The sequence below is a fragment of the Caloenas nicobarica genome, chromosome 14 (assembly GCF_036013445.1).
Source record: "Caloenas nicobarica isolate bCalNic1 chromosome 14, bCalNic1.hap1, whole genome shotgun sequence".
NCBI classification, from domain to species: Eukaryota; Metazoa; Chordata; class Aves; order Columbiformes; family Columbidae; genus Caloenas; species Caloenas nicobarica.
The window spans coordinates 2,647,749-2,662,032 of NC_088258.1; the positions used below are offsets into that span (position 1 = coordinate 2,647,749).

At 55.0% G+C, this 14,284-nt stretch overlaps 1 protein-coding gene across 1 annotated transcript in view; it reads right to left on the reverse strand.

Annotated features, from left to right (window-relative positions):
- SLC5A10 (solute carrier family 5 member 10) overlaps positions 1-13,787 on the reverse strand; it is a 38,701-nt gene extending 24,914 nt beyond the window's left edge. Inside the window, exons 1-8 of the mRNA XM_065645271.1 lie at positions 13,677-13,787; positions 12,956-13,027; positions 12,014-12,118; positions 11,331-11,390; positions 10,833-10,937; positions 5,698-5,803; positions 3,721-3,801; positions 20-225 (exon numbers count right to left, since the gene is read on the reverse strand). Of these exons, the coding sequence (XP_065501343.1) occupies positions 20-225; positions 3,721-3,801; positions 5,698-5,803; positions 10,833-10,937; positions 11,331-11,390; positions 12,014-12,118; positions 12,956-13,027; positions 13,677-13,787 (846 nt within the window). The remainder of the gene's footprint in view (positions 1-19; positions 226-3,720; positions 3,802-5,697; positions 5,804-10,832; positions 10,938-11,330; positions 11,391-12,013; positions 12,119-12,955; positions 13,028-13,676) is intronic.
- Between the last annotated feature and the right edge of the window lie 497 nt (positions 13,788-14,284).

The following is a 14,284-nucleotide window of genomic DNA, read 5'->3' on the forward strand; positions in this document are numbered from 1 at the left end:
GATTCTTGTTTACATTTACCTGGTCGGTGCACCAGTACCACGTGGCCACGATGGACAACCCGAAAGTCATCCCAGTCCAGGGCAGATCTCCAGAGACCGGGTCTCGGAAAAGGTGCATCGCATCCGCTCTGGGCAGGTGGCAGGTAGCGTTGGGAACGATCTTGGATGGCATGGCTTTTAAATAGGCTTCTTCCAGGTTGGGGTAACCTCCGATCTCATTAAAAGCTGGAAAGCATGGTTGGGGGAGGCTGGTTAGAGTCGAGCGAAACCCAGTGGCCTCTGAGATCAGGTGGCAAAATGCTCGCCAAGTTGTTAGCTCAGAAGTGCTCCCTGGAGAGTGAGGGCTTGTTCATTATTGTGTTTTCTTCTAGTTATTTAAGAGACTCTTCTATTAACATTTTGCACAGCAGGTCCCATTACAGTCCACCCTCCCTTTGGAGAGTGACCCATGTCCTGGGACAAAGGCTTTTCAAGGGACCCACCTCTTTTGACTTCGTACTGTAAAAGCAACCTGTTTGTTAAAGCTCCCCAGTCCCAGAGCAGGGGAAACTCTCCTAGGACTGTTAAAATGCAAGATTAGGTAGCCTTTGACTTGGTATATTACAGCTTGAGGTGCCTTGGCACAAGTCTCCAGCCAAATCTTTTTTACCCTTCCACAGCACCCCCAAATACAGCTCCATCCCGAGACCTCCAGAACCCAGATGAGGAGGAAAAAAAAAAAAAAAAAGATAATTGACTGTATTTTTCCTAGGAAATGGGATCCCAGGTCTGGGTCTCAGCCATGAACAAGCCCTGGCAAGCAAGGCTCCGAGCCCTCGCAGCTGCCTTGGCTCCCTCCCGCGCCACAGCCACCAGCCCCAGCAGCATCTGCCAACCCCTCAGGCTCTGCCCTGGCCCCCAACACCTCCCCGCTCCGGGGGGAGCACGGGCTGAACGCTGCTTGTAGCTCCCCGGTACCTCTGGCAGGAAAATTTTGGAGCCAGAGGCATCACTTTTTGGAGGAGGGAGGGATGGGAGGCACCCGCCCCGCTCCCCCCATAGCCACCCACGCAGTGGGTGCGTCGGCACCCCCATACCCACAGCAGCTGCTGGCGCTCGGGAGAAGGGAGGAGGCCTGGGGTCTTGGTGGATCTCATGGAGGCGAGGTTCCAGACAAGACCATGACCATCCCTTGGTGGGTTTTGCCCTCTCTGGTCCGGCTGTCACATCCCACATCCCTCCCATCTGTGGGCTGCAGTCCAGACCCTCAGCTCAGTCTCCCCTGACGTGGCAGCGTGAGGTGAGAACGCGCTCCTGAGCAGCCGCCCTCCCGCAGGATCATACCCGTGAGCTGCTGTCTTTAGACCAAACGAATCCCTCAGGCATCAGATGCTGGACACCAGGATCAGCATCACATGCCAGCTTGGGCAAATCCCAATTTCCAAGACACCCATCCTGCTCCATTGTCCCCTCGCACCCGAGGACAGCCCCTTTCCCTGCAGCCCTGCCAGTCTCATCACCAACCCGCACCCCTCTCCCCATCCCAGGGCATCTCCCCAACCTGAGGCTTTTGGGGAGTTTGCAAAGGGGCATCATCCACCATACGCCTCCTTTGCAGACCAGCCCCCCATATTTCACAGGGCGTCAGCATTCGTGTAATAAACTCCTCCTGCTCTTGTGCAAGCAGCCCTGGCCCCCCTCCAGCGCTTGGTTTATCCAGACACCGGCTACTCCCAAGCTTTGCCTGGGCGTTGGGCACCAACAAAGGCTTTCCAGAGGCAGAGCGTGAGCCCAGAAAGCGGCGATTTGCACCCAGGGGTGCGGGCTTGCACCCTTCCCAAAGGTGTTCGCCGGCAAGTCACGACATCGACGCCTGTTGAGATGGAAGAGCCAGGCAAAAGCCTCTGGGCAGCGGGAGCTCAGTCTGCAAATGCTGAGCTGCAGTCCATGGGATTAACATTCCCACAGTGAATGCCAAGCAAAGCAAGGGATGGCACACTCGGTTTTATCCGCGATGCCAGAGCGAGAAGAGCCACCGCTAGCACCACCACCAAGATCTCTGTCAAAATGATTTGTCTGCCACCCCTCAGTCTACTCCCGCTTGTCTGACTCAAGACTGCTCTGCCCAGCATCGTGCACAGGATTTGCACAACTCTCCTGCTCTCTCTTGGGAGATGCAGCCTCGGAGCCGAGCTATGCTCTTTTTTGGCCCTTCCACAGCAGCAGGGATGTGATGGTCTGGGCAGAGCAAACCCAGAGCGGTCACAGCTCAGCAGATGAGTGTTAACATCACCGCTGCAGCTGTCACGGTCTGCAGTTATGAACAAGGTAGAATATGGAGAGTCTCCTTTATTAGATAAGCTTGACAAGAGCTGGAGAACACCAAGCACCCTCGAGCACGAGCTGCCGGACCAGCCTCCGTGTCCTCAGGTCTCCCAGGACCCAAGGGAAAAACCGGGTGACCAGCAGCTTGTCTTTTGGCTGCCCTGGATCAGTCCCTGCCCTCCCTGCACACACCGTGCCAACGCTTGCAGGTTGGCAAAGCCAAAATAAAAAAGCTGGGCTTCGCAGTCGCTGAAGGGGATTTTCCAGACTTTGCCTACCTGCCCCCCTACTCGGGCTCTGTGTTTTGCTGCACCCAGCCAAGCTCACCAGCCACAAGCCTCAGAGATCCCCATGGCCAACTGCAGCTTCAGACAACGACCAGCAGCGTCCACACACCTCGTCTAACGCAACGGCTGTGGCTCGGACAGACAGCGCGTTCCTCTGCCCAGCACGGCTCCTTGCTTCTGCTGGGGTAATTAGTATTATTGTCGCTTCTCCAGGAAGCATCTGTCCTTTCATTTGGTATTTTGTAAATATACCTTGCTGCGCGCAGGGCTCGCCCAGGAGCAAGCTCTGGTTTTGCACAGGGGCGCAGCCGCGGGACCGGGCTGGCCGCGCAGCAGAGCTCCTGGGCAGCGTTGGGTCAAAGCCTTGCCTACCCGCCCGCCTAAGCAGGCTTCTCCAGGAGATGGTGGGAATCATCTCAGGAATGCCTCTGGAAATCCTCCTCTGTAGTTAAACACCTGCCTTTGAAGCCGGGACCTGACTTTTTGCCTCCTACTCCCAGGGGCCAAGAGCCCCGATGGCAGAACGAGGCTGATGAAAGCTCCCGGCCTCGCCAGGGTGCTCTGAGCTAAATGTAGAGACACAACAGCGCTGAGGGTTCGGGAAGGGCTGGCGAGGAGCCATGCTCAGCCAGGAGGAAGGCACGGCACCACGCTCGGCACCCCCCGGTGCCTCGTACTGGCACCACCTTCTGCCATGCACGTCCCCGCGTGGTGGGATCCCCTCTGAAGACCTCACCACAACGCTGCTGCGAGTTTCCCGGAGCAAAACTGGAAATCCTGCTTTGCTGTCAAATGCTCAACCAGTCTGTTGGAGTTTGTGGACTAGAAACAAACACGTGGAGCAGCGATGACTATGAGAAGGTCACCAGTGCTGGGGCCAGCCCCATATGGAGGACCAGGGAGATGCTTTGTGGCGTCTTCCCCTGGAGGAACAGCACGCAGGGGAAGCACAGCGGCAGACACAGAGGGACCACAAACTTTCTGTAGCTGTTTGCGACGGGCCAAAGTCCTGCTAGGCATCTTGGCCGCTGAACTGCTCAGACTGAGTCTTTTTATTTATTTCCAAGACTGCTCGAGTGGGGAGAGAAGGTCCCCATGGAAAGGGGATCTGTGCTGTCCCAGCTCTTACCTTTCACCGCCAGCACGATGGCTCCGAGGACCATGATGAGCGTCTGCAGCGCGTCGGTGTAGATGACGGCCGCCAGCCCCCCTGCGCGAGAGCAAGGCACAGCGTTGGGAACGGCAGCGGCTTCGGGCTCGGCTCCGTCGTGACACCCCAATAAAGCTGCCCCCGCTCGTGGGGACGTGCCTGTCACCGGCCTTGTCCTGCCGACACCGACACCGTGGTGATGGGGGCTGCAGCAGGACCGCGAGGGGGAACGGCCCCTCAGGGGTCCCTGCAGGTGGGGTGGGGGGAGCAGCTGACAACTGCTGGAGCTGCCACCCCACCCCGGGGCAGGGAAGGGGACCCAAGGGATGGCAGGAGGGGAGAGATGATACGGAAGAATTGTTTTACCCTGAGGGTGCTGAGAGCCTGGCCCTGGTTTCCCAGAGAGGTGGTGGCTGAACCATCCCTGGAGACATCCCAGGCCAGGCTGGACGGGGCTCTGAGCAACCTGAGCTGGTGCAGATGTCCCTGCTCATGGCAGGGGGGGCACTGGGGGAGCTGGGAAGGGCCCTTCAACCCAAACCGTTCTATGATTCTATGCAGTCCCGTGTCCCCACACAGCCGAGGGGACACCAGCCAGGCCCAGCCCTGGCTCTTTGGCTGCTCCAGCATCAGACCAGATCCAGGACATTGACCTCATCCTTCATCCCACCTCTCCCTCACACCATACGAGTCCTCCCCCATCAAACACCCCTCAGCTCTCCTCCCAACCCTATAGTTTTATTTTTCCAGCACCTGATGCTCAGTGGGGTCCCCCTAGGCCAATCAGCCGGCAGCATTTCTCCCTTTCCACCCCAAGATCTCCCTCCAGACCTGTTGCAGACCCAGGAACTTCTTACTTGGCCAGAAAGCAATTACTCGGCGCACACGAAAAGCGTTAAAAAATAGCGGAGCTAGAGAAAATGGGTCAAAAATTGAACCGGTTTCAACCCCAGTCAGCGACTCACATCCCAGGAATTCAGGGCTGCACCCTCCCCAGCCGTGCCTGGGACACAAGGGATGTTCTCAGGATGGGGGTGACGCAGCGATCACACCCTCTGCCTGAGCTCGGGTTTTACTTCACAACGAGCCTTGTGGGCAGGAAAAAAAAACCCGAGACGGGATTTGCTTATAACCAAAGTCTTGCAAAATCCACCTTGTTTTGGATATGCTTAAAGCGTTTCCCGTTTTGACAGCTGGGATGAGATAGAGAGGGAGAATTTACTGCCTGGTGTCTCCACTAGCACTACCAGGGGGAAGGAACGTCCCAGCCAAAATAATAACCCAGAATACTGGCAGGGATACACAGCCCCGCAGTCCAAAATCAGGACTGCAAGCCAGGAACACTCTGTTTCCAAATCCAGCTCCAAACTCTTCATTGCCTCCGGATCACAAACCAACCCTATGGACTGACCTCGCACCAAAATATCTGGTCCCACAACAGGGAAACATGGGCAAGGACTATTCCTGAAAACTTTGGGGAGGGAGGGCAGCAAGTTGCATTGCAGGCAGGACAAGTGGGAGCGAAACGGGTTGGGTAAAGTGTCCTCAGATTGCAGCTTCCAGAGTATTAGTCCTGTAATAGGAGAAGCCCTGATTATTGCTGTTACAAATAGGTACACACACAAGAAAGCACTTAACTAGGTGGTGGAGGAGGAGTAATTGCAATACAAATAAGAAACCGTAATGACAAAGGAGAGGTCACGCACTGAGTCACTGCCTGAGCTGACACTCAGGAGGATGTTCAGATCCTGGCTGGATAGGGCAGAAAGCATGAACCCCATTAGTATGAATCCCCAAAGACCTTCCAGGAGCGAAAGAATAATAATAATAATAATAATAATAATAATAATAATAATAATAATAATAATAATAATAATAAAAAAAAAAGCAGGAGTGTAAGTTGTGTGGTTCAACCAGAGTAGAAAGATTGAGGCCAGCAGATGCTGAGCAACCTACCTGCGATGGTGTAGAGCCCAGTGACCAACAGCATCAGGACAGTGGAGAGGTAAAGGTCCCAGCCCAGGCAGACTTGCACGAAGAGGGCCCCCGAGTACAGGTCCGTCTGTGCGTAGGACAAGAGATGAGGGCTGAGACAAGTGACATCTACTTGGTGAGACAGCATGCAAGGGCTGTGCAAGAGCAGCACGGCAGGGAAATGGTCAACGCTACCTCCTTGCTGCCCCAGTTCCCCCCACTGATGGCCATGCCCTGCTCTCCAGGTGGCATCTCACCACGCCTCCTGCAGAGCCCTGGAGATGGGGCACCTGGTACCCGAGGGGCTGCGCTCCCCCAGAACACCAGCACCCTTGGGTGCTCCCCAGAGGCAGCCCAAGCCACCTCCCCCAGCCCAGCACCCCCGTGCTGTTCCTGCACCCCAACACCACCACGGGGCCAGAGCTGGGGGGCAGCCGTAGCTGATATTTCACAGGATTCGCCCCCCTCGCACCCGTGCTGCTGGCAAGGCGGCTGCCAAGGACCAGCCCAACAGTCTGGGCCATCAGATGGGTCAGGAGGGAGGCAGTGAGCCTAAAAATGTTGCTGAGGGCTTAGGGGGCATCTCCCCCCAGGTGAAGGGACTTCTCAAGCTGCTTGGTGGCACCTGCAGTGGCTTTAGCGCTGGATGGGACAGCTCTGTGCTACATCACTTGAGCCCATTGCTGCTGCTCAGGTGGGTGCTGGTGGGACAGGGCAAGGGGCTGTGGCAGCTTTTCAACCTCTGCAGCCACCCCAGGGTAAAGAGCACACGTGGGGAGCCCCAGCGTGGAGAACAAGACCTCCAGGTCTGCCATTCCCGAGCCTTGTCCCAACAAGCCAGCTCTTGCTGAGCATCTCTGGGAAAAGATCTCCTCCCGGTTTTGCACAGGTGGGGAAACCGAGGCACAAGCAAGTGGTGCAATTTGCTTTTGGCCTCAAGGGAGAAGCAGCATCCCAGGGGTCCTGCAGCCCAGCATGGACCAGCACAAACGCATCCTCCAACATGTCCCCTGACCTTTGCAGCTCCCCTTGCAAAGCCCCTGGAAGAGGTCTGGGGTTTCTGCTTGGACACAGAAGGACAAGCTGACCCCATGTCCAACCCGCTGCCTCCACCAGCCCCACCACCTCTAGTGCGTGCGTCACATCCCAAAGGGACATCGGGATCATGCCTCTGCCCAGAGGAGCGTGCACAGGCCTGTGGCTCAGCTGCCAAACTCCCTTGAGATGACCAACACCCCAAAAGTGACCATCGTTTCCCACTCATGAGAGGGCTGGACCCACACGGGAAGGTCTGGTCACAGTCTTGTGGGAACAAGACGTCAAGCAGAGACTTGGAGGGAGCTGGGGCAGCTCCTCCAACAAAAGCAGCGATGCTGCGGGACGAAAGGACCCATGTCACCACCATGTCACCACCAAGTCTCCACCCTCAGCCAAGATCTAGCCATCCCCAGTGCTGGGCTGGGAGATCTTCGCAAAAAACCTTGTTTGGAGAAGGAAACGAGGCTAGAAGGGGCAGGAAGAGGCAAGATGAGCCGACTCCACACCCTCGCCTGCAGCCGTGAGGGCTTCCCGCAGCCAAGACATCAGCTCCGATTTGACGTCTTTCTTCACACGCCTCCCAGAAACCCTCCCCCGAACAGCAGGGCTTTCTTGCCCGGTCATGCGGGAGCAGTCACCTGGGATTAGTAACGTGGAAGATTGGTGTTATTTCCCATATCGTGCCTCCTCCCCCAGCCCTGCCCTTCCTCCTCCTCCCAGCGCTGCTCCAGCAAGCCCAGGAGCTGAGGACCATCAGGTGATGGAGAGGGACCACACAGGATCACGCAATGGGAAAAACAAGGCATGTACCACCTAACGTGGCTCCATCAGCCATGAAACCCAGGAGGTGAGCACACAGCCAGCTTCAGCACAATGCGAAAGCCCATTCCATGAAAGACGAGCCCACACCATTAGGCATAACGTTGATTAAATCACAAATCAAACTGACCAGACGAGCGCTTACACCATGATCGTGAGGATCTTAATTCAGGGACTGCCCCACGACATCTGGACCAGGTTTTACACCAAAGTCACGTCTGGCATTCCCAAGGGAGGCACCACGTGTCCTCAGCTGCACTTGGGCTTGGCCATGTCTCTGGGACAGCCCTTACCAGCACCCAGAAGCAATTCAGCTCTGGAATGTCCTGCTGAAGAGGAACCAACTCATGGGCAGCCCTGCTAAAACCTCTACCACCAGCTCCTCTGATACCTTTGTACCACAAATGCAACTCAGCCACAGCCTGACACCACAGAGACCACCAAGCAACCCTACAAGAGGACACCTACGCCGTTTGTGCCGTGCAAGCTTCAGCTACAAGGCAGAAAAGCCCCAACCAAGGGGCCTCTGCCATCTCCTCCCAACACAACCCGAAGTGGGAACCCAAAAATATCTTGAGCCTCCCTAGCACAATGCCAGCCAAGCATCCTTGGTGTCTTCTGAAGCTTCTACTGTCCCTTGGAGGGATCTATCACTTGTCATCCCAGCACCAGCCACAAAGTCACATTCCCCCATGACCACCTGCTTCTGCAGCAACCCTTCCCCAGAGTCCAACTACAAAGACTCAGCCCTGGACAAGATATTTCATAACCGCTTCTCCTGGCTTTCTCAATGCTTAATCATTTTTTGCAGTCGTCTGCAAATGAGTCTAAGCCTTTGCTATGAGGAAGCAGAGGTATCTCCACCTCCCTTCCTGGTAATTCTGCTAGGGTGGGAAAAAATAAAAGCACATGTGACTGAGTTGTTAATAAGACATCTCGAATACAAAAACAAGCTAATTAAAGCCAGGCATGACCTATTCACGAAACAAGTCCTTTCAACTGCAGAAGGCGAGGAGAAGCCTTTGAAGTCAAGCCTCATAATGCAGTGAGATCCCTGCCTTCACCGGTGACCTCACTTGGAAACTCGTTCTTACCCAACATCGTTAATGCCTTCCCAATGAAAGCTGGCTTTAGAGACAGCTTGGATTTAACAATTGGTGAAGCCAAAGCATCAGTAGAACAAGTTGCCCAGGGTGCAGAAGACTCTCCGGGGGCTCTTTGCCAAGGCGAAGACGCCTGTGGAACTCCTCACGTGTTCCTGGCCAGGGGCACGGCAGCTCTCAGCAGGACTTCGGGCTGCCAGAACCACGGAAGGTTGGGGTCCACCAAAGGGTAAATTCCAATAGAGGAAGGACCGTCATCCCCCTGCCCCAGAAGAAAAGCCAAGGCAGCAGCGCTGACGCTGGAGAACATGAAGATCCATCCGTAAACTCAACATCTTCAAGGAGGGGAGGCAGAAAAAGCCCAGCTGGCCCCAGGCTTTGAGGCATCCCCCAGTGAGGACCAAAGGAACCCCCCCAGGAGACAGCACTGCCTAATTGCTCCGGGTTTTGCATTCTCCTCCCACACTCCCTGCTGCGGTCACCACTGGGGATGGGACACTGGACCAGTTTGGCAATGCCCCGTGTGTCCGCATTCATCCCAGCCCACTGCTGGGAACAGCCATTGTTTGTAAGATTTACCATGAATGGAGCCAGATGCCAAGATAATCCCCTTATTAGGCTGATTCCTCTTCTGTTGCATCCTGTGTGACTCAGAGATCAGAGAAAACTCAGCAGACCAAAGAAACTACAGCCTTGGCTGAGAAATGGTGCAGGAAGAAGCATTTGGGAGCATCCACCAAACACGAGGTTGTGCTGAGAAGGGCCAGGAGAAGCACAGAGGTTCCCATCGGGGCAGGCACTGCGCAGAGGTTGTCTGCAAGTTCATCTGGTGTTAAGCAAGGGGTGACACCACAACGGTCTCCCAAGCTAAGAATGAACTTGTGGGACCACCTATCCCTTCTGGGCAAAGCCACGGAGAGACTGGAATCCAAAGGGACCAAGCACGTCCCCATGGAATGGTAGGGCACCGCTTTATAAAAGAGGGAACATCTGTGATAGTCTGGAAAGAGACTCAAAGACAAACAGCCCTCAAACTACCAGCAATTTCTTTCTTCAGATTCAGAGCAGCAAGAACAAACTACCCCACCAGGAATCCCATCCCAGCTTCCAACCTTTCCTGTTAAATGCCAGCAGGGATTCACACAGATCCTAGGGACCAACACCACAGACACAGATGCTCCAGCATCTTCCTCGAGCTCCTCCTGGGGCTTCATCAGGAGCAGGGGGAGATGTCTCCTGAGCAGCATGCAGGAGGGAAGTAAGTGACAACCATTTACCAGACATTAGGACAACTGGGGAATAATCAAAGTGTCATCGCCCAAATTGCAAACTCAACTGTGCACAGCCAGGGCTGTTTGCAGCCACTCCATCCTCCACATCCCATGGGGAGAGACCCAGGGAATCCTCCCGCAGCTCAGCCCAGGGCCTGGGGCTGCAAAGCCGCCAGGGATGAGGCAGAAAAGCTGCGCAGGGAGCGATGCTGCATCCAGCCAAGCTGGTGTTTGCAAAGCATGGAGCTGGTGAGCGCAGAGGCAGGCGCTGAGTGCCTTGCCATGGGGAAAAGCTCCAGCATCAGCCCTCTTGCCCTGCAGACAGCCTCTTCTTGCAGACAGGCACATGCAAAAGCACATTTCTTTACAGCCAGGCTCATGCAAAAGCACATTTATTGCAGCCAGGCTCATGCAAAAGCACATTTATTTTAGCCGGTGAAATGCAGAAGCCCCAGCAGCCACCAGGTCAGATGGCAGAGCAGAGTTGCTGCCTTGGGGAGGTGTTCTCCTCCAGACCGTTTCTGTTTGCTCTTGATCTCTGCCTCTCTGTCTCCAGTCCCCCAAGGGCTGTCTGTGCCCGGCTCTCTCCTGCTTGCCCTGGGCCTGGTGTCACAGGCTCTTAAGCTGTTTTACCTCAAATAAACCCTTACTGAGCAGGCAGCAGGAGCCACACACAGGGAACTGCGAATGAGGCTCAAATAGAGGAAAAACATCCCTGATGGCATCTGCCCACCAATTCCCACCCCCTGTCCTGCTCCCTCCTGGAGCATCCTGCAGCAGCTGCTCTTCCCTGACTTGGCTACACAAAGTTTGAGCCCCAAAATAATATTTTCCTTGCTAGAAATCAGTGGTGGAATTGTCACAGAGTTGAGCAGGAGTTACTCACCGAGATTTTGGTGAAGATGGAGAGCAGGAGCGACAAGGCGGAGAGGTACATGCGGATCCTCTCCCCTCCAAACCTTCGCTGGAGATACTCGGGCATCGTGACAATCTGTCAGAGTGAAAAGAGAGCGACAGCTGCCCTGGCCAGGGCCCCTCCAGGGATGGTCCCAGGGAAGGCATAGGGACAGCTGAACTCTTTTTAGATTGGATATCAGGAACAATTTCTTCCCCAAAGGGCTGTGGGGCATTGGAACAGGCTGCCCAGGGCAGTGCTGGAGTCACCATCCCTGGAGGGTTGGACAGACGGGGATGAGGTTCTCAGGGACATGGGGCAGTGCCAGGGCTGGGGGAACAGTTGGACTCAATGGTCTTGAGGGTCCCTTCCAACCCAAATGATTCTGTGATTCCCAGAGCAGGACTCGGGAGTCTCAAGGACAGCAGTGACAGCCCCGCGGGGAGCAGGGGACCCGGCCAGGGCCGTACTCGGGGCAGCTGGACGTACCCCAGATGAGATGTAGACTGGCACAAACACCCAGGCCAGTGCCAGGAGAGCGTAGGTCGCCTGTTGGGAAGGAGAAACATGGCACAGCTAGAAAAAACACCGATCCTGCTGCAGCTCGACACCGACTGCAGCGCCAGATGCCATCCACCGCTCCTGACCAGCCCGGGCTCACCCTCAAATGCACATTTACAGCCCCAAATGGCTTCAGATGACACATGTGGGGGCATAAGGCCATGGTGGAGACCGCCCCCAGCATCCCACCAGTAGGAGCCCGCTCACCTCAGCCCTTCAGCTCCTGAGCAGACATTTCCCACTAATTCCTTGAGCACCCAGCAAGCTAAATGCCATATTTTTGCTGCAGAACCCAAGGACTTTGGATACAACATGTGGGGAAGCAGGGAACAGGTGACCCATCCAGCCATGTCCCTGTCAGGGTCATGCAGGGGCTGGACTGGGAAGCTCTGCACTGCAATGTCCTTTTTTCTGAGTGCGTGGACCTGAGTTGACTCCAAACTCAGTCTACGTGCACTAGACACGAGCTGGAGAAGCTGAGTTAGCAGGGTTGCGTTAATTACCCCCTGCACAACTCCTCCCAAGCCTTTTCGAAGCTGCTGTGAGATGGGCCATCTGCTGCGACATGGCTCAAGAAACTAATTTTCTTAATCACACGGCACGTTCCTTACATTCCACTCGAAGCCGGTGACGGCGATTCCCCCGGCAGCGCCGGTCCCGGCCAGCCCAATGAAGAGCCCCGAGCCTTCGCTGCTGGCGAAGAGGGAGGCGCCGATCTGCGGAGGAGCAGAGGAGATGCTGCCGGTGCTCGCAGGGGGATGCTCGGCCACCGGCTCCCCACGGCTCGGCACAGCTGTCGTGCCAGCTGGACCAGCTTTGGTGCTTCCCCAGCCAGCAGCGCAGCCCTGAGGGGATAACTCAATAAAAAGAGGTGGCAAAAATAACATCTGGAAGGGAGCAGCAGAGCAAAGACCTCCCTGCTACTTCTAAAAGCAAAGTGTGGCCAAAGATGCACCATGTGCGTGAGGGACGGGTACGTATTTTGCAAGAAAAACCCTTAACAGGCTCCAGGTTGCTGTGAGACCCAGCAACCAGCGCTCTGGTGCATTCAGCTCATCTGGACATCCCTGGTGGGTTTTGGATGGACTTTATTGTCTTCGGGAGGATGAGGAGAAGCCACATGTTGCTGCATTTGCCAGGGCAGCCACACGCCCTGCCCAGAGGTGGCCCTGTGCAAGCAGCCGGTGCCAGACACAGGAAGGACCTATGACCAGTTTGTCAAGATACAAAAAGGAGGGGAAAAAAGAAACTTGGGGCACCCATGTCTTGTTGGAGCCACCAGGAGCACACGGGGCCAGTGGTGTGTGATCACACAAATGTGTGATCCCAAGAACCCTCCTCCAAGTTCAGAGCAGCCTCTGAGGGGAACTAACAAGCCAGGTGGGCTCCAGCACCCTTAGCGCAACAAGAAGGGAAATGCAGCTCGGAAAAGACGGATCCTGGGAGGATGAGGTGCACAGGGTGAGGGAAAGCAGGGACGCAGAAGAGGGAATGGTGCTGGATGTCCCTGTGCCGCCCAAGGTGTCACAAGAGGGACAGACGTCTCTACTTACTGGCCACCATGCCATGTCTCTGCCAGCAAGGAAATAGCCGCTGACGGTGTTCCTGTTCACCCTGCATGAAGACTGGGAGGAGAAAAGATCAGCACGGAGCACCCTTCACCTCCAGACCCAGACAAGACACCGAGAACCCAGGAACTGAGTCTCCCAGACAAGAAGCCAAGAGACAGGAGACTCTGGATAATTAATGGGAGCTCAGCAACTCCAGCTTAATTACACGAAAGGGTGGCAGTACCCTGAGTACCTGGAGCCATGAATAGCAAAGGAGGCTCAAGATGGGGAGGATGCGCCCGACCGACCTCCATCACACAGACAGGTTGGCTACTAAAGCCCAGCTTTGGCTAGGAGATTTCTGCAAGGCAGAGTAAATGACTTCGGAGATCCTTTGTCTGGAACTGCAGGTGGCTGAGGGCTCTTTCTGTTAGAGGCATTTGTCTCAATACCCTTTAATAGACAAGATTTGCTTACACCCGAGGCCAGGGGAGAGGTTTGTGCCAGGGTTAATTCCACCTGTTTTTCAGGCTACTGGAGTTTTTCCATGGGTGCTTGGGGGTGGAGGGTTTGTAAAACAGAACAGCCAATAAAGCACAACACACAAAATACATAACAAATGCAAACTAAGTAATAGAGGGTTTCAAAAGGCAGAAAAGTCAGCTCTGAAAATAAATCTATTCAAAAAAGAAAGCAGAAAGGGAACAAGAGAAAACCCTCTTACCCATATTCCCACCGCAACGTTCAAGGAAAAATAAACCACCACGACAACAAGGTCAGCAACGCTGAACTGCTGCGTGGCGGCGAAGGCTCCAGCAGTGGAATTGCCCTCCATCCTTCCTCTGCCTCCTTCCTCATCCTCAGCCTCACGTGGTCACCGAATCAGTAACTCGTTAGCAGCAGAGGGCATTTATCATTAAACAACGGGGCAGCAGGAGCTCGCTGTGGGCAGCACCACCTGATTTTGGTGTCTCCTTAATCCCCATTTCTCTGGGGTTTTCTGTTTCTTCTGCATTGATCTGGAAGAAGCTGCAGCTCCAGCCCAAGCTGCTCGGGGGTCTAAGGCGTTTCTGGGATGCAGACCCAGAGCACGGGCTCCCAGCAGCCTCTTGTAGCGGTGCCTTAACTCTAGATATTGCTGGAGGAGAAACTGCCAAGAGTTTTGTCTTCTACAAGCTGTAAAACCCAAATATTTTTCTTGCAGATACAAAGTCTGGAAAGAATTTGCATGATCTTCTGCCTAGTTAATTACTGTTGAAATTGCTGAGTAAAGCAGAGGTTTTTTTAAGTGTTTTTTTACGTTTGAAGGATCCTAGAGAAACACCTCTAAGA